Source organism: Ambystoma mexicanum, chromosome 9, assembly GCF_040938575.1.
Source record: "Ambystoma mexicanum isolate Mex_15411 chromosome 9, UKY_AmexF1_1, whole genome shotgun sequence".
In the NCBI taxonomy this organism is placed as follows: Eukaryota; Metazoa; Chordata; class Amphibia; order Caudata; family Ambystomatidae; genus Ambystoma; species Ambystoma mexicanum.
The window spans coordinates 265,496,366-265,522,476 of record NC_090931.1 but is presented as its reverse complement, the minus strand read 5'-3'; the positions used below and the strand labels follow the sequence as shown (position 1 = coordinate 265,522,476).

At 51.1% G+C, this 26,111-nt stretch overlaps 1 protein-coding gene across 1 annotated transcript in view; it reads right to left on the bottom strand.

Moving 5' to 3' along the window:
- The window catches only part of DHX33 (DEAH-box helicase 33), a 474,726-nt gene that overhangs the window by 47,356 nt on the left and 401,259 nt on the right, over window positions 1-26,111 (bottom strand). Inside the window, exon 11 of the mRNA XM_069614599.1 lies at window positions 6,573-6,659. Coding sequence (XP_069470700.1) covers window positions 6,573-6,659 — 87 coding nt within the window. The remainder of the gene's footprint in view (window positions 1-6,572; window positions 6,660-26,111) is intronic.

The following is a 26,111-nucleotide window of genomic DNA, read 5'->3' as shown; positions in this document are numbered from 1 at the left end:
AGAAGGAACTGTACACAAGTTTCAGTTGCGGCAAATTGTTTCTATTGATGAACTAATACGTGAAGAGGATAACCTTGCCCAAAGAAGAGAAAGAACCTTTTATTTGTCTTTATTGAATCAATGGAGGTGGAACTTTCTGTTAAGTTGGAGTCACAAGGAACTGTGTTGGAACTTTGTTACAACCAGAATTTCCTTATTTCTTTTTTAACTGTGGAGCAGAAACCTGCTTGAATCTGCCGAAGAGAAATTCGCCCAGATTACAAGGAGAGGAACAAGTTACTTTCTTACCTGGTAACGTTCTTTCGATGGGATGGTCCGACGACGTATTCCATATCTATGACATGTAATCACCACAGCTGTGCTGCTTCGGAAACTTTTTTCGGCGTCTTCGTCCTACGTCGATGCGCCGTCGTCGAGGGCCTCCTCTGATGTCCGACGTCATCCGATGTGATAAGTAGGACGCACGACGCCCGTAGCCTCAGTTGTAGTTTTTTCCCCCAGAACGTGTGACACTAGTCAACTGCCAGTCAGACACAAAGCCTTGCGGAACGTAAGCTGCAATCGCAAAAGAAATTCTGCAGCGGGGAAGGCAGGGCGGGAGCGATATGGAATACGTCGTCGGACCATCCCATCGAAAGAACGTTACCAGGTAAGAAAGTAACTTGTTCTTCGAGGGGATTGGGTCCTCCGACGTATTCCATATCTATGACAGACTCCCAAAGCAGTACCAGAGCAAGGAGGAGGGAAAGAATTTAGAATCAAAATTTAGAATAGCCAATCAAATAGCAGAGCAAAGGACCGCCTTGCCAAAGGCCAGATCCTGTGCTCGGATGGAATCGAGGGAATAGTGACGTACAAATGTATGTACTGAAGCCCAGGTGGCTGCATCACAGATGTTGCGAATAGGAACACCCCTCTGCAGGGCAGTAGACGCAGCCGTACCCCTGGTAGAATGGGTCCGCAAGCCAGCCGGTGGGTCCTTACCCGCCAAGCGGTAGCACTCCGAGATGGCCAAAATAATCCAGCGAGACAGTCTGTTTCGGCACAGCTTGCCCCAAACGCTTTCCAGCGTAACCAATAAAGAGTTGATCGTCCACTCTGACCCGGGACATGCGTGAAACATAAAAGCTTAAAGCTCTCCTAGATCAAGCCTATGGAGCCTCTCCTCTTCCTTACCAGGATGCGGAGGAGGATAGAATGCCGGAAGAACAACCTTCTGGGCCAAATTAAATTCCGTCACTACCTTCGGAAGAAAAGAAGGACGAACTCTAAGGACAACCCTGTCCTTGTGAAAAACAGTGAAGGGTGGCTTAACTGAAAGTGCCTGTAACTCACTCACTCACTCTGCGAGCGGAAGTAACTGCAACTATAAACACAGTTTTCAGAGTTAACAGCCTCAAAGGGCAAGAATGTAAAGGCTCAAACGGAGCACCCATAAGAAACTTAAGAACAAGGTTTAAATCCCAACCGGGCACCAGGAAAGGTGACGGAGGGAACACATTAGTGAGCCCTTTCAGAAACTGTGAAATTAAAGGGATTTTAAAGTAAGAACACTCTTCAGACGAGCGCTTAAAGATGGACAGCGCCGCCAGGTAACCTTTAATGGTACCCACTTGAAAGCCCCTGTGGGCCAAAGAAAGTAAAAAGGACAGAACCATGGGGATGTCACATGCAAAAGGATCCACATTCTGAACTCTGCACCAGTCGCAGAATTTACGCCAACGGCAACGGTACAGAGACTTTGTTGCTGGCCTTCGGGCCGAAAGCAACACCTCCATCACGTCTTCAGGGAGGTCCCAATCCCTATACCTCAACCTTTCAGAAGCCAAGAGTGAAGGTTGAGGGATCTGACCTCTGGATGGAGAACCTGACCCCCCTCCGGTGAGAGCAGATCGTCTCGGTAGGGAAGACGACGCGGTGGGCAGATGGACAAGTCGAGAAGGTCCGGGTACCACGTCCTCCGAGCCCATGCCGGTGCAATGAGGATCATCCGGGAACTGAACTTCCGTAACCTCCGCAGCACTTGCGGGATGACGGGGACTGGAGGAAACGCGTACAGCAGCGGGAATGACCACTCCACCACGAACGCGTCTCCTAAGGCTCCTTTTGGAGGAAATTCCCGCGAGCAAAACCTTTCGCACTTCCGGTTGACACTGGAGGCGAAGAGATCCACTTGAGGGGTCCCCCACAGGGCGAAGATCTCCAGGAGAATCTCCTGAGCCAACTCCCACTCGTGAGAGATCGTGCTCTGCCTGCTCAGAGCGTCCGCCGTCACGTTTTTGTCTCCGGCCAGATGAACTGCTGAGATCGAAACTTCCTGCTGGATGGCCCAGAACTCGAGCAGCATCGCCTCCCTGCTCAGAGGAAGTGACCCTGACCCCCCCTTTTTGTTGAGGTAGTGCATGGCCACTGCGTTGTCCGTCAGGATCAGGACACTCTTTCCTCGCACAGACGGCAGAAAAGCCTTCAGGGCTAGCCTGACGGCCCTCAGCTCCAACAGATTGATATGGAGTCTGGACTCCGACGGAGACCAACGACCGCTGACTGTCAGCCCGTTGGCATGAGCTCCCCAACCTGTGAGGGATGCATCCGTCACGATTGTCACCTCCGGCCAGGGAAGCCAAAATGGAGCCCCCTTCATCAAGTTGCCTTCGACGGCCCACCACAGAAGGTCTCGGGTGACCGAGGGCGGCACCTGAACCGGGTCCCACATCCTGCTGGAGGACTGCGACCATTGCGTCTTGAGCGCCCACTGCAAAGATCTCATCCGCAGGCGAGCCTCTGGCACCAGAAGAATGCAGGATGCCATGAGGCCGAGCAACCTCAAGAACTCGAACACTGGCAGCGTCTGGGCATGCTGAAACTTGTGCACCATCTGCTGAATGTGAAGAGCCCTCACCTGGGGAGGAAAACACTGCCCCAGGGAAGTGTCGAGCACTGCTCCGATGTACTGGAGCCGCTGTGTTGGCGTCAAATGGGACTTCTTTAGATTGAGGGAGAAGCCCAGCCTGTGAAGGGAGTGGCAGGTGACAGACAGATGATCCAGGACTTGCTCGGGAGAGCTCCCCCTGATCAACCAATCGTCCAGGTAGTGGTAGACGTGAATCCCCCCTTGCCTGAGATGCGCTGCCACCACCACCATGAGCTTGGTGAAAACCCTCGGGGCGGAGGTCAATCCGAACGGCAGGACCCGAAACTGAAAGTGCGAGTCGCCAACCGCGAACCTCAGGTACTTCTTGTGCTTGGGATGGATCGGCACATGGAAGTAAGCATCCTTGAGGTCGAGTGACACCAACCAGTCCTGAAGCTGAAGGGCCTGGATGACTTGAGAGAGAGTAACCATCTTGAACTTGTCCTTCCTGAGGAGTTTGTTCAAACCGCGCAAGTCCATGATGGGTCTCAATCCCCCGTCTTTCTTCGAAATCAAAAAATAAGGGGAATACCATCCCTTGTTCCTCTCCGCTACAGGCACCAGTTCTATGGCGCCTTTCTCCAGCAGGGCTTGAATTCCCTGCGCAAGGAGCTGATCCGGACTCTGCAAAGAGAGGTTCCCCGGTGGATTGTCGCGAGGCCTGTGCCGAAAGCGAAGACAGTAGCCGTGGGTTATGATCTCCAGAACCCACACATCTGAAGTAATGGCTTGCCACTCTACAAGATGCTGCGCCAGCCTTCCCCCAACTGGCGAACCATGGGACATGGCCTCATGACTGAATGGGAGCGGCTGCGGCGTTACCTGAGGGCAAAGAGGCAACTGCCCGAGCGGCCTTGGCACCACGGGTACCCTGTCGTCCACCTCTGGTACCCCTGCGTTGGCCTCTTTGACTGCCAGCTCCTCTCACTTTACTGAAGGACGAGTAATAGCGAAAGGAACCACCCCTCCACTGCTGTCCCCTAGGACGAAAAGGCAGAGACTGGCGAACTGCAGCGCCCAACGACTTCGCTGCAGCTTTCGAGGTCTGCAACCTCTCAAGGCTCTCATCAGCCTTGCTGCCAAAAAGGTGTTCACCGTCAAAGGGCATGTTGAGGAGCCGAGACTGCACATCAGGAGGAAAACCCCAACTTCCGCAACCACGCAAACCTGCGTATCACGGTGCTCGCCGCCATGGACCTACTGACGCATTCAGCTAAGTCCAAACCCGACTGAACGGACTCACACATGGCATCCTTACCATCCTGGACCATAGCAAGGAAACCATCCCGTTCGTCCCCTTCGGGAATATGTTCAGCCGCTAACGCAACACAGTTCCACAGAGTGTGTGTGAAACAAGACAAGGCACAAATGGAGTTGGCCGCCTGAAGCGCCATACCACCAGAAGAAAACACTTTCTTCGTCCAGCCATCAAAATGTTTGCGTCCCTATCAGGAGGGATGGTAGGGTACGACGCCTGCTTTGCCAGGGCCGTGGCCGCCTGCACCACCAAACTCTCCGGAGTGGGGTGCCTGGTCAAGTAGCAGGGGTAGCTACTGGCTGGACGGTATTTTCACGACAAGGATCTGCCTACCGCCGGGAGACTCTCCGGAGCAGTTCAAGCCGCCGCCACCCTTCTCTGTAAAGCCATATGGAACGGCAGTACCGGATCAGTTGGGGGACCAACATCAAGGATGTCCGTCAGATCATCCTGCACAAACTCCCCTGGGGGAGCAGACCATCCCAAGTACTCAGAAACCCTAGCCATAAGGCGCCGGTACGAGGAATCGGCATGAGAGCCAGGCTCAGGCCTACAAAACTCCACCTCCGGAGAGGTGTCCAGTCCACTGACATCATGCAGTGACTGTCTCAAATCGTCAAACTGACTATGGCCCGAGACAATTTCATCTGGAACCGGACTAGGAACCAGGCCATCAGAATCCTCATCCGCCTCTGAAATATAGTCCAGGTGGCGAAAAGAAGGCACCCGAGAGTGCTTGCTCTTAACCAGAGCCTTCCTAGGGGGTTCTCCCGTGCCACGGGGTACCTCCGACACGAAAGGCGTCGATGGCGTCGAGCGAATGGGCGCCGGTGTCGAGAGAACCGGCATCGGCGCCGAGAGGATCGGCGTCGACGTCAGATGCAGCGCCTCCAGCATCGGCGGCGTCGACACAGCCCTCGAGGCCGAGGCCCCGAGCGTGTCCCCCGACGACCTGAGCGTCGACGGCTTCGACGACTTCCTCGGAGAAGGAGCCTCGAGAAAGCCTGTCGACGCCTCAGACGTGGATGTCTTCCTCGAAGACCTCACAGGTGCACACGGTCTCGAACGCGTCGAGGACCGGGACCTGGAACGGGTACGGCGAGAACGAGTCTCCTTGTCCAAACGGTACCTCTCCCGTGACTCGTGCCGACCACTCTTGCGAGCGGTGTCTCTCGACCTCTCACGACCGACCCCACTCGGGGGCGCGGACGGCTTAGTACCCTGCGACTCAAGAATCGCCAGCATTTTCTTCCCGAAGGAAGCCCATTCCTCTGGCGTCGCACGGCTGGTGGGGTAAGCGACATGCCGGGCAGAGTCCTCCGAAGAGGACCTGGAAGACGACCGGTGTCGGCGCTTCCGAGAATGCCTCGAAGAGGCTGAGGAGTGGCGAGACCGACTCCTAGAAGGAGACCCACGAGACTTCCGACGATGACGCGGAGAGTCACCCCTCGAATCATCCGTCGAAAGCCCCGCAGACTTCGACTTCCTGGGCTTGGACACCCGACCTACCGACAACTTCTTCTTACGTTCGCGTAAGGCTTTGGACGTGAGCGACTGGCAGTCGATACAGTCATCCGTGTCGTGGGCCTCCCCGAGGCACCAGAGGCAGGCGTCGTGCGAGTCCGTCACCGACATCTTGGACCCACACTCCCCGCACTTCTTTAAACCTGGACGCGGGGTCGAAGACGAAGTAGAAGACATCTTCACACGAAGGATTTCCACAAAACGAACAGGTTCGAAGAACCGAGAAGAACAGAACTCTAAAGAGTCGAGGCGTGAACCGAGAATCACGAAGCAACATGTTCGTGGAAAAAACGGAACTGAGGCTACGGGCGTCGTGCGTCCTACTTATCACATCGGATGACGTCGGACGAGGCCCTCGACGACGGCGCATCGACGTCATCGACGCAGGACGCAGAAAAAAGTTTCCAAAGCAGTTTCCGAAGCAGCACAGCTGTGGTGATTACATGTCATAGATATGGAATACGTTGGAGGACCCAATCCCCTCGAAACTATTGTTATATTACGAATTCAAGTGTTATATTTTGTTGCCTTTGAACTGCAATGCATTAAGGTAGTGTTAAGTATAAGGGACAGATATCCTTTGTTAGATTGTTTCCTTTAGTTTATTTTAGGCAGGGAAATCCTCATAAGGGTAGTTATAGTGAGGCGTGTATCCAACCTTTCAATTTAATGAAATGGCATCTTCTGAAAAAAGTTGTCTGCCTCACATGAGACTGTACTTTCGTTGTTTTCTCAACTAATGAAGAACGAGAGCTGGTATGCGGCAGGTGTGAAGCAGTTAACGCCAGGTACATGGATATGTAGGAGGATAGCATTCACATGTGCCACATTCAGGTGAACCCGGAGGGTGGAATGCCACCACACCCCATTTTACATTACCTTTATACAAATGTCCCTGAGCTGAGATCTGACGTCCAACACCAGCATCATATTCCTTCCATTCACAAAGTTCTCTCTGCACCATTCCTGCAGTACAAAATATAAGGACTTAATGAGAACATTAGAAATACGTCACGAACATAGTACCTTTTGGACATATGTATAACATGCCAGCGCGCCAACTCTCATTATAGGACTAAACCGCAGACGTATGTGTGTAGCAATGGCTGAGCAGCCAAGCTCATTTTAGGAGGGAGAAAGGGCTATAGGGAGGTACACAGAACTTAATCATAGGCCAAAGAAACGGACACACTAAAGATATATACAAAATAATGGTTTACCTTATATAGACACAAAGGTAAAGGTAAGTACTATAACACACAGTAAGTAACTTAGAACTAAGTCAAGCTTTACAGTAAGTAAATCAATTTTGTAATACTTGCAGAATGGCAGCAAGCAATTCAAAGTTAAGTAACACTTTTGTAATTACTTTTAGAATATCGGTTTCAGGTCGTCAGGAATTAAACACAGCCAACATAAACAGGTAACTACTTTGCAATAATTTCATAAAGGCCTTAGTCTTTAATAGTTCATACCCATCTAGGTATGAAAGCCTCAGAATCAGATTGGAGGGCCAAACAAGCAAGGCACACGCTGTAGAAAGAGCAAAGGTTCCAGAGGAAGTCTTCAGTAGCAAGTATGCAATGATCTTTGTTGGGTAAACATTTCAGGGACCTCGGGGAAGGCTTGCTGAAGGCATCAAGGCATTAGGCCTGGGCACACCTGTATGGGCGCACTTCCAAGCACTCACATTCGCACTCCAGCAACACAGGAGCAGCAAAGCAACCCTAGGTAAGTTCTACCAAGAGTCTTACAGTAACTTATTGTTGGGGAGAATTCTCTTTCCTATGCCAATTCCCTTCAACCTTTGAGACCCCCGGCTCTTTTGCAGGACTTTTTTTTTTATAATCCTTATAACAACAACAAGAGGAAAAGAAAAATACAACCACAATACAAATCAAACTCTAATCTAGAACATCCATACTCCCCACCCCACTCACCCACCATAGCGCCAATGGATTCCCCCCCCCAGCCCTGTCCCCCCCGTTCCCTGGTTAACCATGAATGTCCAAAAGCTTCAGTCTCTGGGGGCACCACTGCTCCCTAAAGTCCCCTTTCAAATATGCCAGTGTCTCTCCCCAGTCTGCCGGGAAGTCCCCCAACCTGTTATTTACCGCATAAGATGCCCATTCCATTGATACAATGTCCCAGATTTTCCACAACCAGTCTTGTTCCATCGGAATTGTGGGGCTTTTCCACCTCTGATCAATAAGGGTCATCGCAGCCAACGTGAAGATGATTTTTGCCTTGGTTCTACCCTTTCCCTCTGCTTCCCCCCCCCTGTCCTCTCTTCCCCAGCAGAATTTCCCGTGGGTCCTGGTTGGCCTTTTCCCCAGAGCCTGAGAGAGGGCCTGCGCGACCCCACTCCAGAAGGGTTTGATAGCGGGACAGTCCCACCAGATGTAGGCCGCGGATCCCCTTCCCCCACAACCCCTCCAACAACTCGCCTCAGTCGTCGGGTACATCGCATTTAGGCGGGCTGGAGTGTAATGCCATCCATACAAGTATTTATACCATGCCTCTTGCAGTTGAGTCGCTTTCGCCACTTTTGGGATCATCTTCCAGAGCCTTTCCCAATCCTCCTGCCCCATGTTAAGACCCGGTTGCTGTTGCCAGCTCCTCATATACGCCCACGTAGGTGCTAGACCTGCCTGCTCTAGTTGTCTATATAAGTCTGAAATTAGCCCTTTGGAGCCCTCATGGGTGATAAGAAATCGCTCAAACTGCGTGAGGCTTCGCGTCGCCGCCTTTCTTACCTCCCCCGACAACACCCAGTGCCTGATCTGAAAATAATGAAGCCTCTCCCGTTCCCCCTCCCCAAACTCATGTTTGCATTCCTCAAACGTTTTTACCCTTCCCCCACTGAACATGTCCCTCAGCGTTCTACAGCCCCCTCTCTCCCATTGTACAAAAGCCTTGTGTTCCACCCCTGGCGTAAAATCCCCATTATTGAAAATTGGGGTAAACGGGGACGGGAAGGTCGTGATCCCTCGCCTCTCCACTGCCCTGTCCCAGTTATCTACCACCCCCCTTGTGATCGAACTTAAATATAGATGCAAAGGCCTTAATCTTCATGGGAGCCATAGTACTTCCCCAAAGTGATGCAGAGCCACTGCCCTATCCATTTTTACCCAGTGCTTAAGATAGGTATCCGAAAACCATTCCCTGATCACCCTCAATTGAGCTGCTTCGTAATAGCGGCGGAAATCGGGGAAAGCCAGGCCACCCCTCTCTCTTGGAGCCATCAGCAGCCGCCTGGCCAAACGCGGCCTCTTCCCCTCCCAGATAAACTCTTTGGTCGCCCCATCCAGTCTCCTGAAAAAGCTCTCCGGGACAGGAAGGGGGATGCCTGGAACAGGTACGTTATTCTGGGAAGCACCATCATTTTGAGGACAGCCCCCCTTCCCAGCCAGGAGAGTCGCAGGTCACCCCACCTCCGTAAATCTTTCTTGATGTTCGCTAATAAAGGCTCATAGTTTGCTCCGCACCATCCCGCAAGAGGGTGTTATCCGGACTCCCAAGTACTGCAGCCCATTTGGACTCCACTTGAATGGGGAGTTCGCCTGCGTCTCTATCGCCTCCTGCTTTCCCAGGGATATATTCATTAATTCCGATTTTAGGAGATTAATTCGCAGACCTGATAATTCCCCAAATCTGGTCAGTAAAGCTATACTCGCTTTAATGGAGACCTTAGGATTTGTGAGGGTAAGCAGCATATCGTCGGCAAAAGCCGCTAGCTTATGCTGCCTCCCACCAAATGGTATGCCCTGAATCTCCTCCGCCTCCCGAATAGCCAATAGGAGTGGCTACAAATATATTGCGTATAGTAATGGGGAGAGGGGACATCCCTGCTTCGTCCCCCACCCCAATCTAAACGGTTGAGACATCTCCCCATTCACCAAGATCCGCGATGTAGGGTTCCTATAGTTGGCTGAAACCATTTGTATAAATCCAGTACCCAGGCCCATCCTTTCCATCACCTGAAATAAGAACAACCACTCCACTCGGTCAAGCGCCTTTTCGGCGTCTAGCGCCAAGAGTACCGCCGGAGTGGACGTCTTGCATGATTTCTCCACTAGGTGGGCTACCCTTCTAATGTTATGCGCGGTTTGCCTCACCATGACAAAGCCTGACTGGTCCTGATCGATCAAGAAAGGGAGGTGCCTCTCCAGGCGTTTCGCCAGAATTTTGGTAAAGATCTTGGCCTCCGTGTTTATAAGAGCAATGGGACGGTATGAGACACATTCCTCCGAGTCCTTCCCCGCTTTGTGAATGAGAGAAATTTTGGCCTCCTCCATCGAGGGAGTGATACCGCCCTCCCCGCCGAATGTGTTGAATAATTGCGTTAGATGCGGGACCAGGAGATGGAAGAAAGTCCTATAGGAGGAGGCCGGGTAGCCATCTGGCCCAGGGGCCTTGCCGAGGGGAAGCGTCGCTATTGTGGCCCTAACCTCATCTTCTGTGATTGGGCGGCCCAACTCCTCGCCTTCCTCTCTGGATAGTCTCGGAAGAGGGAGCGCCTCAAAGAACTCCTTCTGCGGCTGAGTAGGCGGAGCCTGTGAGGAATACAACGCCTCATAAAATACTACTAGTCTCCCCTTTGTCCCTTCAGTCTGGGTGAGTCTCTTTCCCGCCGCATCCTTAATTGCCGTTATGGCTTTCTGCTCCCTTTGTCCCCTCAAGAGACGAGCTAAAAGTGAGCCTGCCTTATTGGCCTTGGCGTAAAATGTTTGACGAACCCTAAGCATTGCCTCTGCCTTTTTAGTGCGCAAGATCCCCACCTGCCCCTCCACCTGCCTATACCTCCTATGTGCCTTCCTAGTTGGGGTCTCCTGAACGGCCGCCCTGGCCTCTTCAACTTCATTCTCCAGTTGGGTTTCCAGGCCCCTCAGTAATCTGCTTCTCTCCGCCTTCATAGCAATGATGTCTCCCTTTAAAGTCGCTTTAAAGGCATCCCACCTAACGCTCTGACTTGTGTCCCCACTGGTATTCCTCTCGAAGGATTCCCGGATCTTATCTGCAATCTCCTCTCGCAACACGTGATCTCTCAGAAGCTCCCCGGGAACCTCCAACTCCATACCCCCGACCTGCGTCTCCCCAGCCGCATGTGCATTTGCACAACCTTGTGGTCGGCAATTCCGAGGGGGCCCACCTCCACAGTTCCGACCTGCCCAACTAGACTGGCAGAGATCCAGATATAATCAATTCGGGACTGCATCCTATGGACGTCTGATAGAAAAGTAAAACCCTCTTCCTCGCCCCGAACTGCGCGCCATGCATCACGCATCCCAGCTTCCTCCCATTTCGACCTCAGCTGAGGAGACGCTACAATGCCGCCTCGTTCCCTGTCGAGTCGGGACCGATCCCCCTTTCTATCCCAGGCGAGATTAAAGTCCCCCATCACCATCACCTGCCCCCTAGCAAAATTCTCTAAAGTCCCCAATTTCTCCCGCAAGAATTGGTCTTGGCCCACATTGGGGGCGTACACAGAGCCAATGGTGTATTGAGATCCTAATATCTCTCCTCTGACCATAATGTACCTCCCATTGCTGTCCCTGAGGATATCATGGGGTCTAAAGTTGATACCCTTCCCAAAAGCCAGGGCAACCCCCGCCCCTTTTCGTGGGGCCCGACGCAAACAATATCAGTGGGAAGCCCCTCAGACGCAGATGACCCTGATCTCGCTTTAATAAATGTGTCTCCTGCAGCGCCAGCACGTCCGGCTTCTGAGATTTAGTGAAAAGCTCCAGTTTTGTGCGCTTGAGGGGGGGAGTTCAGTCCCCTCACATTATGCGTTAGCCACTTAAAGACAGCATTGTGAAGCAGTTTACCAGCTGTTTCCCCTTATGATCCATCCCGCGGCTCTTCTCCACTTCTTGGGGAGAATACCTTCCTCCACTCCTTTCTCTCCTTTTCTTGCCTTATTGCCCAGCCCTATACCCCCCTCACGTCCATTGGCAACCATAGTGACCCCCCCGCCCTCCTCCCTCCACCCAAAAACCCCAACTGTGGGTGAGAACGCCCCCTCCCCTCCCCCCACCTCCCTCCTTCCTCCACCAGTCCTGCCCTCCTAGGGCTAGTATTCCCCTTCTCTCCCCCCCCACTGACCCAGAGCAGATGCCCCTTCTCCCTCTCCTTTCTCCTACTGGGCCCAATTGCCCTTACAGATCCCAAAATGTTGCACCTCCTTCCTCCGCGCCCCTCTGGCACCCTTAGAGGTCCACCACCCCTCACACTCCAAGATCTCGATCAAGAGCTCCCCCCAATGCCAGCTCCAACCTCCACCCTACTCCCCCCCCCCCACTGTTCGCTCTCGGGCTCCTCCTCCTCTTGCCCCCTACCGTGGACCACTCCCACGGCTTGTGCCGTGGCCTGTTATCTCCTGCTCGACCTACCCCGCTCGAGGGGTCCCCATCAAGGTCAAGATGTAGCAAAGTGGCTCCCTCCTGGGTGGTTATCTGTTTCTGCACACCTTCCCAATCAAATAAAAGGCCAAATGGAAATGTCCACTTGTAGCGGATACTGTGCTCTTTCAGCACTGGCGCCAACTGCCTCCTCTTGACTAGGGTGATACTTGCCAGGTCCTGGTATAGGGCGATCTGTTGGCCATTGTACACTATTGGTTACTGCTTCCGTGCAGCTTGAAGAACAGCCTCCTTTTGAGCGTATCTAGCAAAGGCGGCGAGTACATCTCTCGGTCTAGGGGTGGGCCTCGGTCTAGGGGTGGGCCCCCCCGACGGGCCTGCCAATCCTGTGGACACGATCCAGTTCAATGGCGTCTGGGCCCGCCGCTCCTATAATGTCCGCGAAGATGCCCTGGATTTCCCGTTTCAGGTCCCTATCCGAAACTGATTCTGGTAATTGTTTCACCCTTATATTAATTCTGCATGACCTGTTTTCGACATCCTCCATCTGGATCTCAAGACTCCGGGTCGCCACATCAAGGCGCTGTATGGCTTCACTATTGGCTGTTATATCTTTTTCCATTTCCCAGAGGCCCGCTTCCAAAAGATCAGTCCTTTCACCCAGTTGCCGCAGGTCTCGCTTTATTTCCCCGAGAGCCTCATTAAGATCTGTCCTCATCAGCTGAAACTGATCTTGGAATGTCTTTGCCAAGTTCGTGTGGAGCACCTGGATCTCGCCCAGTACGTCCTGTCCAGCCACTGGAGGTGGCTCCCGCTGCATCTCCTCCGCCATACTTCTATCTTCCAAGTCGCCAGTTCCCCCATCCGAGCTCTCACCTCCATCCTGCACCGACCACAGTGAGCGGAGGGTGCCCCGCAGCTCTCCCGTAGGTGCTTCCCACTCTTTCCTTTGTGACGCATTGCCATTTGACCAAGCCGTTGGCCGCCGCGTGGGGGCTGATTCCAGCTTGTACCTGTCTTTCATTCTCCTTCTCCGGTGTGCTCCCTTCGTCAGGCGAGGCTCTGTGGGGTGGCCCTTCCACACTGGGCCTGCCGCTCAGCACCCCCAGCTTGGTTCTCCTGCCTCCCTCGCCTCCCAGCGTGCCAAGCAGCGTTGCCGCTCCAAAGGTGTCCCGGTCGGGCGATCACGTCATGGGATGGGCTCAATGGCAACGATCTCCAGGCGCCACCCCACTCGGGTGTGAGTTTGCAGTAGGGCCAACAGCAAGAAGCAGCGCCAGCACCTTAAATTAGCCAGTCACTGAAGCTCCGGAGGCCACCCCAGCCCACAGGTTCTACAGGCCGTCACTCCCTCCTCCTCGAGGGCCTCCACTTCCCGGGGAGCAGCCTGAGCAGTCCTGCTTATCAGAAGCATCCGTCCGGAGGCCCTTGGTTCGCCACCAGCCTCGCGCTGTAGTTCCAGCTTACCGCAGCTCCAGGTCGTTCCACTCTTCCCACTTCATGCTCGGGCCGCTGCCCGTCATCTTTCTGGGTTGCCCCCGAGGTAGGGGCGCCCACCCGAGGTCGCGGAATCTCCGATGATCGCCTCCTACAGTGGCGCCGCCCCCGGCTCCTCCAGGGGGGCGGGCGCTCAGCCGCTGCCGCAGGGCCACTCCACTTCGGACTCGCCGATCGCGAGCCTCCGCCGGCCGCTCGCTTCAAATCGCCCCCGCGGGCAGGCACCGTCCCTGGGGCCGTCCGGCACCCCCTCTCTCCTCGATGGCCCCACGCGTCAGCCGCATGGCAAAGCAAGCGGGCGGCCCGATCTTCCTCTGCACTGGTCCACCGAGATGCCACCGGGCCGCTATACCGCCAGGCTCTTTGTTTCAAGGGGTCCCCTCCTCACCGCGCCTCGCAATGCTCTCCCGCTGGTGCCGGGACCTTCGTCGCACCGCTTGGTATTTTTAACACAGCTGTCAGGGTGGTGGACCGCACTGTGACCGTTTCGGAGTCGGGAGCTGCAGACGGTGCGTCTACTCTTCACCGCCCGTCATCTTGGAATCGACTTTAGGACTTTTAATCGTTATCCTCGAGTGAGAGACCTTTTTCTCACTCTCTTGTGCATTTTTGATCCGATTTGGACTTTCTTGGCATTTCTTTTGTTTTTGGAGTCTGACAAACTCCATAGGCATCTACCTTTTGTATTGTGACACACAGCACCTTCAGTGCAGTGTCACAGAGAAGTCCCTTGGATTTCTCATAAGGATTAAATACCTTCTCTTGGGTGAACTACTGTTCCCAAGAGTAGTAAAGTGAAATTGACTTTACTTACCTGTTTTTCCTATGTAGGTCCAGTACAGCCCATCTTATCTGGAAGTATTGGGAAGCGGGGGGTTACTTAGTAGCCCCTTTTCCTACTTAGCAATGTAACATTTTTTATGTTACCTCACTACTTTTAATGGCTGGTGGCAGCGGTTTAATTTTCCTACCATTGTGCGTTTTTCACCGCAGGCTGAATCCTCAGCTGCAGTATAGCACCCATGGGTGACCATTTTGTCAAAATGGCCCCGGTCGTCTTTTTTCACCATTTCTTACATGTGAGGTCGTTCTTGGGTTTTACTCTGCGTGACAAACCAGGTTTAACCCTTTTGTTAGTGTTGCTTTTGGCAGGCTTCAGTGCAGAAACCCACCTTTGGTTCCAGTGTGTCTGGCAGGGCAGGAAGTGAGGGAGGTGCCCGAAACTCCCTGTTCTTAGTCTCATTGGTTACCTGAATCCACCCAGTGCCGATTGGCTGGCTGTCCTTGCAGGACAGAATGCAGAAAAAAGAACACCATGCACACCTGTATTGTAATGGAAATACGTTTGAAGGAGATATCAGAGGTAAATGTAAGATTTATTGGTCTATTGACGATATTTTGAGGTTTGGGAGAGAAATGCTCAGCCTTGGTATCTAGGCTGGGGGAATAATCTGAAACTATGGTGTCCTAATTAGGAAACCTGCTTCCCATGCACACTTTCAAGATGGGCTAAGCCTAAATTCATATTTATAGGCAACTGTTTTAGTCTCCACCTCCCAACCGGGAAAAGAGAAGACTGAACAGGCTGTCCTAGTACTATTGAAAATTGATATAGGACCTTAATTCAAGAATTTCAAATATCGGAATAATGTAATTTGACAATTTAGGATTCGTATAAAAAACAATCGGTGTCTTTATTAGTTGAAAATTGGCCCAAATTGTATCAAGTATGAATCACTTCATCAGGGGCATGAATTCATTTTCATTCAATTTCTATAAAGCATAAAGAGTTTATATAACCATTAGCATCTGTGATTATGTCTAAGTTAGAATTCATCAAAAGACAGATACAATTTGAATTTCTCTAGAGGTTCTACACTTGTACAGGGTCGGATTGGCACCTTGGCCTTTCGGCCCGTGGCCGGGCCGAAATCGTCCCAGGGGAGTGGGGGCCGGTTTCTGGCCACCCCTGGGCCGGTTTGGAAGAAAAAAAAGAATTGAAAAAAAATATCTTTTCTCACATTTTTTTTTCAAAAACCTTTCATCCTTCTTAGGTCGATAAATGAGTACCAACACAGGTTGGGTGATATTGTATGCATTTTTATTCTATAAAAAAAGAGCTTAAGCGCAAGTGCTATACAATAACATTATCATTTGGCCTTGGACATCTGCTTGGATTCACAGTAATTTAGTGTACTTAGGAACAATGCTATTTGATGCCACTTCCTGTTTTGTCAAGGGGTGAAAGGTCGTGTTTCATCGCTTCCGGGATGTCACTTTGGGGTGGGGTCAAATGACATCACTTCCAGTGATGTCATCAGAGGTCAAGGGTCATGAGGCAAGGGGTGGGACACTTTTCTTTGGGTTACCGGGCCTATTTCTTGCCCCAGTCCGACCCTGCACTTGTATACAATTTTGCTATGCTTAAAACATTTTTATGAATAATTGACATGGAAATTTCTGAACATTACCCTCTTTTATACTCAGACCAGCAAGTGAGAAGATAATGAATAGTCTATTGGTTTCTAAAGGCATTCATTCTAGTCTAGAGCTACTCTCAATGGGTTTATTGCCACATCCTTGGAAACATGTTGATGCTCATACAGATGTTAATGGAAGAAAAGCTTGCCTATGTATCTATGTCAAGATGGTTTTACCTAGTAATCATTAAACGAGATCTTCTACTTTTTGTGTAGCGTCTGAAACATTTCTCCCCCAAACCTACTCCCAGGTTAAATGGAGCCACGGTAAGGTCAGGCTTCTTGTAACAAAGGCGTGTAGTTATCCCTTGTGTCCAATATGTTAATATTCGCTAAGTTCTGTTTAGCGGACATGTGTGCAATTTACCAAAATATCGACTGCAGAAGTCATAACAAATATCGATTTGGAAGCAAAGCTATTTGATTTTCAATCTCTGCGATCACCCAGTGGAGATCTGGGTTCTTCCAAATCTCCACTGGGTGACCGCAGAGATTGAAAATCAAATAGCTTCACTTCCAAATCGATATTTCTGACGACGGAAACTGGAAGAGAAGCTTGCTGTACCCTCCTGGACCGTTGAACTGCCCATTGAAGCCCTGCTGCAGTGATGAAGCTCCAATTTTGTATTGACTAGAGAAGCCCGGAACAGACTACTTCTTCCCTTGGGTTGGTGGGATCAACTGACCCCAAAACAAACTTTTCTGGAAACCCTCTCCGTGCTAGCTGTACTTCTTTGCTGCTGCTGGAATCGAGTGCCAGGGGTCAGGAAACCCAGAATCAAGTCCTGCAGATCCTGTGTTCCTGGGCCTCAGTCATGGGGACAAGAGGAAGGACGTCTGGGGACTCCTGCACTGCGGTTTGAAGGTTGACGGCAGCAATGGGCTTACTCCAGATCAGCAGCACTTTGCAGTTTCAGCTACCGCCAAACAGCACCACTGCGGTTCTTGGACACCTTGTGGGCTCCCCTTACTTCTGGGGTCCAGCACTCTGTTGAGGTGGGTCAGGCTTGGGTCATTCTGCTTCGGGAGGGTCCTCAGGATCTTCCTGGAGCTCGGGTCCGGCTTTAAAACAATGCTCTCGTTCCTGGTGCCCGTCCCCAGGCACTCTGTTTCAGCAGCATCAAGGAAGTACAGCCAGCAGGGAGAGGAGTTCCAGTCAAGTTCATCTTGGGGTCAAGTGTCATGATGCCTAACCCCGGGGACCCAGACCAAGTCCAGCAACCCCGGAAGCAGGCATCAAGTTACCCCAAGCAAGCCCATCAACCCCCACTAGGGGCTATTTGGGTGCAGTACTGGCGCCTATGGCGCCAGGCTCATATGGGGAGTCAGCCCTGGCGCCATAGGCGCCAGGCTCATAAATTCAAACTTACCTGATGCAGACCATGCTGCAAACTTACTTGATGCAGACAATGCTGCAAGAGCTCCAAGCCAAACAAGGCTTGGAAGGGACTATTTTACCTAGGGACTATTTTTTACTCGGGTGGGGCTGGGGAGGAATACTTACCTGGGACTACTTTGGAGGCTATTTAAACCACACCGAAGAGCAGCACACGCTTCGCGTTATTCTGCATCCAGCAGCGCAACGCTCACCATGCCTGCAAGTCTGCATCCAGTCTTCTGCCACGCCCGCCTCGAGTTTGGAGCTCCTAGAAAAAGGGAGAAAGAAGGGGAAAAGGTTAGAACAAGAGCAATACCTTTGATCCTTACCTGAATTCCCGATCCATCGCGCCTTCGAGCTGGAAGAAAGAAGTTATTTTATGCGCATCGCCTCGCCTGCTGCAGCGCCGCGCTCTGAACTCACCGGCCTTCGCAGCATCTTCACATTTCACTGCATCCTCCTGCATGTTCCCGCCGCACTCCGGCACCTAAGGAGAAGACCAGAACAGCAAGGTGAGCCAAGGGAATACACAGAGGAATACCCCCCCATAGACTTACCTGATTTTACCACCAGGGGTACTATTCTTCACAGGTCAGCGCAGCTTCGACTGCATCCTAGCCGAACCCCGGCCCCTAAGGGGAAAACAAAAGGACAGCAAGGTGAAACAAGGGACTAACAAGGGGAACCCTCCTCACCACAAAAGACTTACCTGATTTTATCGCCGGAGGCATTATTCCCTGAGATTTCATACTTTCTCTCAGCGCCTGAATAAGGGAGAAAGCAACAGGTTACATATGGACATTATTTTATCGAACTGTGTTGGATAATACAAATCCTTACCAGAACATTACCGGTTGCCACAAGGAACTTTTCAGTAGGGTCAAGCTGCAACCTGCAAGGAATCGGACAAGAGTGAAAGTCAGGCATTTGAACTCTTACGAACTACTTACTTACGGCGTCTTGCCGGGAATATCGGAGTCAATATTGTCCTGGAACTCACCAATTCCTTCAAGCCAGTGAAGCAACTGGTTATCTACGCACCCCTGCGCTCAATGCAGGATGGAGAGCTCATCTTTTCAAATCATCAGGTGAGACTATAAGAGGGGACATCCAAGGTGATCAGTGGGGAGAACAGCGGGGTGAGGGGATTTACGCTCAACTTCACGGGTGGTTAGTTCCCTTTCTTCATTTGCAGAAGAATATTCCTACGGGCCAAGCAAACGAAGCTAGGTGGGCCTGACCAGTCCATCATCTCGGCCCTACGCGTCACATTGGTGGAGACTGCAGCAGTCCAGTCCAGATCGACGCCTCTGTGGGAGCCAGGTGAGCGTAACATCAAGTTGGTTCCACCAACCCAAGGGAATAAGTGGTCTTTTCCGGGCTTCTCTAGTCGATACGAAATTTGGAGCTTCGCCACTGCAGCAGGCCTTTACCAGGCAAACCAACGGACCAGGAGGATGCAGCAAGCTTCTCTTCCAATTCCTTCTGCGGTTCCTTCGTCCAGTGGTCGACTCTGCCTTCTCTTCAAGAGACCTCGCCTTTTATGCAGGTTTCTCCCATTCGTTCACAGCCTAGCTGTCACTCACACAACAGGGTGGCTGTCCTCCAAGAACAGCCAGCCCGCCAATCCCCGTGGGGTGCATTCGTGTAACCTAGGAGACTAAGCGCCGGAAGTTTCGGGAACCTCCCCCCGCTTCTTGCCCTGCCAGACACGCTGGAGCCAGAGGTGGTTTTCAGCAAAGGCAAAACTAACAAAGAGACCAAACCTGGTTTGGCGCACAGAGTAAAACCCAAGAAAGACCTCACAAGCAAGAAATAGTGAAAGAAGATGGGGTCCATTTTGAAAAAATGGGCACCCATGGGTGCAATACTGCAGCTGAGGATTCAGCCTGCAAGAGAAACACACAATGGTAGGAAACTTAAACCAAGCTACCAGCCATTAATTGTAGTGAGGGAACAAACATGTTACAGGAGAGAGTAAACAAAGGGGATACTAAGTAACCCCCCAGCACTCCACATTAGATGGTGTGTGCTGGGTCTACAAAGAGAAAAAGGTAAGTAAAGTAAATTTCACTTTACTATTCTCGGGAACTGTAGTAAGGTACTTAAACCTTATGAGAAATCTAAGGGATTTCTCAGTGAATGGCGCTGAAATGCTGTGTCACCATACAAAAAGTAGATGTGTATGGAGTTTGTCAGACTCCAAAAACAGTGAAAACACAATCCAAATCAGGTCAACTCACATGAGAGTGAGAAAAAGGTCTTACTCACTCCAGTGTTAAAATGAAAAAGTCGTAAAGTCCAGCAAAAGAGCTGGGGGTCTCGAAGGTTGAAGTGAATTAGCACAGAAATGAAAATTCTCTGCAACACCCGCCTTGTTTTTTCGCCATTTTAGTGTCCCTTGTGCTTCCTTCCCCTTACATCCAGTGTGGGAAATTCCTTTGTGTGATTTTTATCTTCAGCGGGAGTCCCCTGGACCAGGCTCCAGTCTGTCTGTGGAGGCAGGAGTCCAAAATTCCAGTCTTGTCCTCCTTGCTTGAATGGGGACGAATCCCAGCGGGAGGCTGGCTGTCCCGATTGGACAACTAGACCGCCCCTTGTAAAATGCAGGGAGAGAAGGCAGAAGTAGTGCTGCAGTACCTGTAAAATTCTCCAAACCTGGAAGCTGAAGACAAGTCGACCACTGGAACCAAAACCGAAGAGGAAGATGAAGGAAAAGCAGCTGAGATTATTTCCAGCGACCGGAGAGCCTGCTGTGCAACCTGAGCCTGCTGTATCCCTTCCTCCCAATCGACCTGGGGACTCCGAACACAACGACCCTGAGCCAGAGCCTGGTGAGACCCACTAGACTCAAAAAGATCTGCATTTTGAGCTATCCCACGCTCTGCAGCGACCTTGCAAGGCTGCAATACCCCAATATACCCTGGGACCTCAAGCCATTGTGTGGTGCACCGTCTTCCGAATCTCGCTGAAACTTCGTGAGCATCCTGCTGGATCTCCAGAGACACGAATCAAGTCCGAAAAGTCCCCTCATCAGAGCGCTGCACCTTTGTAACAACAAGAATCTGACTGGCGATATTCTGTCTTCTTTTGAACTCATGGAAAGGTGTCAAATCCACAGAGCCGCATCCAGCCGCAAGAAAAACCTTGCCTATAGCCCTCCCTGTTTATTCCTGCTTCCAAGGTCCTGTTTTAGTCACCATGACAAGGAATCCATCAACTGGGTTTTTGGCTGCAGATCCTGAAGTCCTCCTGCTGCAAAATCTTCTTCTGTGCCGAGGTACTGTGCTGACTTGGGTATGTACTTACCTTAAGTCTTTTGTGATTCCTGTTTAGATTTGGGGTGTTTTTCTATGATTGAGAGGCCTCTCGTCCAGTTCACCCAGGCTCACTGCTGGAATCCTCCTAGGGTGTCTTTTGTGAAGCTCCTGGACCCTCAAGTAACTCTAAAGTAAAATACTCACCTGTTTGAACAGTCTTCCTTAGGAACTCTGACTTTTGCTACATAAGAACCTATCCCGACACTGCCTGTTGGACACTAGACCCTAGTGACCCCCATTTTACCACTGTGAACACTCATGCTCCAAGAATAAGGGAAATTCTTATGGGATTGGGCCTTTTTGTCATGACCCTTGCACACACTATCTTACATAGAGTGCTGGAGGGATGGAAGTGTCATGACCCTTGCCCCTGGCCCTCACTGGCAAGTCAGCCTTCCAGTTAGGGACAGGTAAAAGGCTTAAAACCTCATCCAAGACTCTCTTGGAGTCAGTCCTGGCGCCTTTAGCGCCAGGCTCATAGCCATCATGAAGACCAACATTAGAATGGGACTATTTACTTGGGACTATTTAACTTGGGGGGGAGGGGGTCAGCCAACATGGAGGCACACACATAGCTCAGTTACAAGAAACTGAGCTATGCGGTCTAGTCTTTTGGGTGTGGCAGGCCGGGGCCTACTTTACCTGGACTACTTTGGGTGTGGCAGGCCTGGGACTATTTTACCTGGACTACTTTACCTGAGACTATTTAAACCGCACCCAAACAGCAGAACATGCTTTGCATTATTCTGCTTTGGGCAGTGGAATGCTCACTGTGTCCAGTTCTTTGATGCCAGCTTACCTGAAACCAAGGACCTCCAGTGAGAGAAAGAACACTACGAAACCTACCTGGAACAGTATCCTGTCTTCAATCCATCGCCAACTTCAGTTCCACTCACCTGAAGGTACGAACTCCATCATCCGGCACCGCATGCATACTGGAATACCATAACCTGGAAAGAGGAGAAAGAAAGACAGCATTAGTAAGCATTTACTCACGTTTCCTCCCGAATGAAGAAAGCCACACAATTCTTGCCTGGGTAGTCATCTCCTGGTCAGAATCATTGCTGGAACATTACAGCGCTCGGTGAGGAACATCGCAACCTGCAAGGAGAGAAAAGACACAGGTTAGCAATATAAAAGGTGAAACAGCGCTGCGCATTGCGCATTAATCACCGGACAGCATCGCGCACACAGCGCTTTCGCCTACCGGCCCATGCTCATCTTCAAACTGCATGACAACACCAAAATACCTTTCCATACATAAAAGGAAAGAAGCAAGACATTATTATTCGACCTAAGAGGAACATAAGAACTGCATATAGAGACTGTAAAGCAGCAAACCTATGGAGTCGCAGCAGGCCTGGATTCCCACAGAGGGGCTTGCACCAGTGAAGTAACTTGATTGCTGCTTGCCCCAAACATCTACGCGCCCCTTCCACGAGGAGCAGGATGGAGAATCCACCTTTTACAATATTAAGGTGAGGAGAAGGCCCAAGGGGGAGGAAGGAGTTGAGGCCAAGGGAGGTGGGAAAACAAAGACAATCTGGTATTAAATCCAGCTCTCCTATATTGCAGACCCATCTTTAACCAGAGGCCTTACCAAGGGACCAGGAGAGGGTTCGAGAGTGCAAATCATCCAACCAGGGCTGGGTGGAATCCCCGTGGATACCAGGTGAGCGTAACACTTTTGCCTAGAAAAGAGAATACGTGTTTAAAAGTGACTTACTTCGAGCAAATGGCAGTCCTGTCGCTAGACGCAAACAAAGCATTCGACATGCTAGACTGGGGATACATAGAGGAGACCCTAAAGCTTCTGGGCATCGGCCCAAAGTTCCAGGAATGGACCCTGGCCAACTATCAACATCCAACTACAGCACTACGGGTAAACGGCAATAATTCTCCCAGAATCCATATCACCAGAGAAATGAGGCAGGGCCGTCGCTATCCCCGCTCATCTCTGCACTATCGATGGAGCCATTTGCCAGCAGAGTGCGCCAAAATCCCTCCATAAGCAGGCTATTGGTCAGAGGAGAGGTATACAAGATGGCGCTATAAGCAGACGATGTTCTGCTATCCATGACCAAGCCGAAATTATCCCTGGAAGCACTTTGGAACGAACTGGCCAACTTCAGAGCGGCGTTAGGATTTTCAATTAATCTTGAAAAATCCACGTCCCTGGGAATCAACATACCGGGTGGCACGATAAAATCTCTAGCTACCAACCACCCCATTCAATGGACTAACTCACTTCACCTATCTGGGGGTACAGATTCCACGGAGAATAGAAGAAGCATACAAGCTGAATTCCCCCCCCCCGCTGTTCAGGGAGCTTCAGGCGGACCTAGTAAAATGGCAAAAACAAGAAGTGTCATGGCTAGGAAGAATAACAGCAGTAAAAATGAATCTGGTACCCAGGTTGCTCTATCATTGCCAGGCCCTCCCAATCTCCATCCCCAGGAAGGACCTGCTGAAGCTCCAAACAAATATCATAAAATTTATCTGGGAGGGCAAGAAGCCCCGAATAGCGAGAAGGGTGGTGATGAGGAGTAAGGGAGCGGGAGGCCTGGGTGCCCCGGAAATAGAGAGATACTGCCTGGCCGCCCAGCTCTCGCCAGCGTTCGCCTGGAACCTAACCACCAACAAATCCCGCTGGATGAAACTAGAGGAGGACTGGTGCCGCAGCCCCCTGAAAGTGCTTTCACATATCATCAGACCCATAGACCCCCTCCTCCCCCCAGGGAGGGGCCCCTAACTGCAACCAAAAATACAGTTGAGAGCTGGAGGAGAGCGGCCAGGCGGTGGAATCGCGGAAGCACAATTGGCCCTCTATCCCCGATCTGGGACAACCCGGACTTCACCCCCGGAATAACGCCCAATAACTTTAATCACTGGAAAACCGGAGTGCTAAAGCATGTGGGAGACTTACGAGGAGGGCGCCCCACTAACCTTTGAAGAATGCAAAGTGAAATTCGGGGTGCCTCAAACAGAAAGATTCCGCTACACTCAGATTCGACACTGGCTCTCGCACGAGCCCATGAGATCTCAGGGCTGCAGAGAGCTAACAGCACTAGAACAAACGCTCACAACGACTCCCCCCAGAGGGAAAACATCGGCTCTATACAGACTATTAGATAGAACTGATCCCGACAAAAAAGAGGCATACATGGAAAAGTGGGTAAGGGACATCGGCAGGGCAATTGATAGGGAAGAATGGGGGCACATCTGGACCAGAACGCAGAAGAGCTCAAAGTGTGTCACCAATAAGGAAGGGGCGATCATAACCTGCTACAGATGGTACTTAACCCCAGAGACTCTGAACAAGAGCAACCCGGCCATCTCCCCACTATGCTGTAGAGGATGCACAGACACAGGCACGCTATTTCACTTGCTCTGGTCATGCCCAAGATCCGTCAAATACTGGAAGGAAATCCTGGACTTAATCAAGCAGATCACAGGGCTAACGATTCCATGGGACCCAGGAATAGTTCTACTGGGCAGCACAGGGGAGGGCCAATTTCCACTCACCAGCAACCTAGCGAGCCAGTGCACACCACTGCTCACGCCAGCAAAGATAGCAAGACTATGGAAACATCCAGAGGGCCCCGCCGTGAGCCTGGGGTGGGCTAAATGGTGGGACATCGCAGCCGCAGAAAAAATAACCACCATCCGCCTGGGGAACAGAAACAAGTTCTTCAACACCTGGGCCCCCTTCCTAGACTATGCAGACCAGTTTCTAGGAATGGCAAGAAAACCACCACCCCTCCGCTGGATGGACAAATACGACTAAAATAACCCACAGACTAGACCCGCGGCCCGCAGGGAAATGGCCCCCCCAAATGCCACTATCCCAGGATCAAGAGCAGCAGAGGGCAAGATGAACTCCCAGCACCAGCCTAGTGCTAACCAACACCTCCCCGCAAAAGACAATTAAACAATTTAACAATTTCCCCCCAAGGACCACAGCCCCCCCCCTCGATGAACTGTCCCCCATGGCTCCCCCTTGGCCCCCATACCCTCACCTACTTATGTTCTGTTTATGTTTATGTTGTGGTTTAATATGCTCATTCCAAATGAGCTATGCAATATGTGAATTAACGCACTTGACACACAATATGTTTGCCAAAATCAAATAAAAAGAATGTTGGAAAAAATAAGTGACTTACTTGTAAAAGAGCTGGTTGTTAACTGTAACAGAGTGAACAGTTAAAAAAGTTCTTACTTACCTTGAATGTGTGTTGCACTATTCAGAAAAGTACATATAACATTTCTTTCCTATGAAACTGTTTTCGCCATTCTAACAGAAAGTAGATTGTTAGGGAGAATTCTCTGTTAGGCTGAATTTCCTAACCTAGTGAGTCCCCCAGCAGTTTTGCTGGATTTTTGGGGTTTATTTTTTTTCTCCTGCCAAGAGTGAGACTCTTTTACCCTCACTCTTTGGCATGATTTGAGTGTGTTTCTTTGAATCTAGATGTGTTTAATGGGCTATGGGGTCTTTTACTCCATAGGGCTTCATGTGTTTTTTTGATGTGTGTTACACAGCACCCTCAACGCAGTGACACAGGGGTGTCTTAGTGACCCCCCAGTATAGACTCCATACCCTTATATATATATCTTTATTTAATTATTTACGGTAGCCTCGAACATACTGCCGGTTTATCTAATTAATATTAATTCTCTGGTTGGTATTTTTTGCCAAAACTAGATTCTAAAATGGCGTTTGTGTTCTCGTCTGTGACTCCAACCCAAGTCGAACCCTTTGTTCCACTTATTTGCAGGCTTCTCCACAGAAGCCCTCCAAAGTGGTGCCACTCTGTCTGGGGTACTTAGGAGGGGTGGAGGGGAATTTAGGCACCCTGGACTGAGTTTCCTAGGCAACTCAAGTCGCACTCCATCCTGATTGGCCGAAGTAGTGAGCCGGCCGGCTCACCACTTAAGCATGTTTGAGTGACAGCTAGGCTGAGTGAATGGGGGTTTGCTGCATAAAAGCAGGGCTTTGGGGACTGGAACTTCAGAAGTCGCCACAGGACCTAAGTATCCGACGAGGGAGAAGCTGAGCCGACCTGCCACGACACCACCACTGGTGGAGCCCTGCTGGACTGCCTCACCACTTTTCCCCAACGACAGAGGAGATCTCCCGCCGGAGAGTCTTCTTCCTTTGACTGGTGGGGATAACCAGTTTCACCGTCTTCGCTTTCCCGACGTACCTCATGGCCGCCTTGCCCGTGCCAAGCAGCCGGGCAACCGGGATACCACGTTTTACCACAACCGCGAAACCAAGGTACCACCTTTAACTGGAAAACTCTGCGGCTGGTTTCTTCCCTGGTAGTGCAACGACCTTCATCTTTCCTCCAAGTCGAGATCTTCTCTTCCCCTGGACG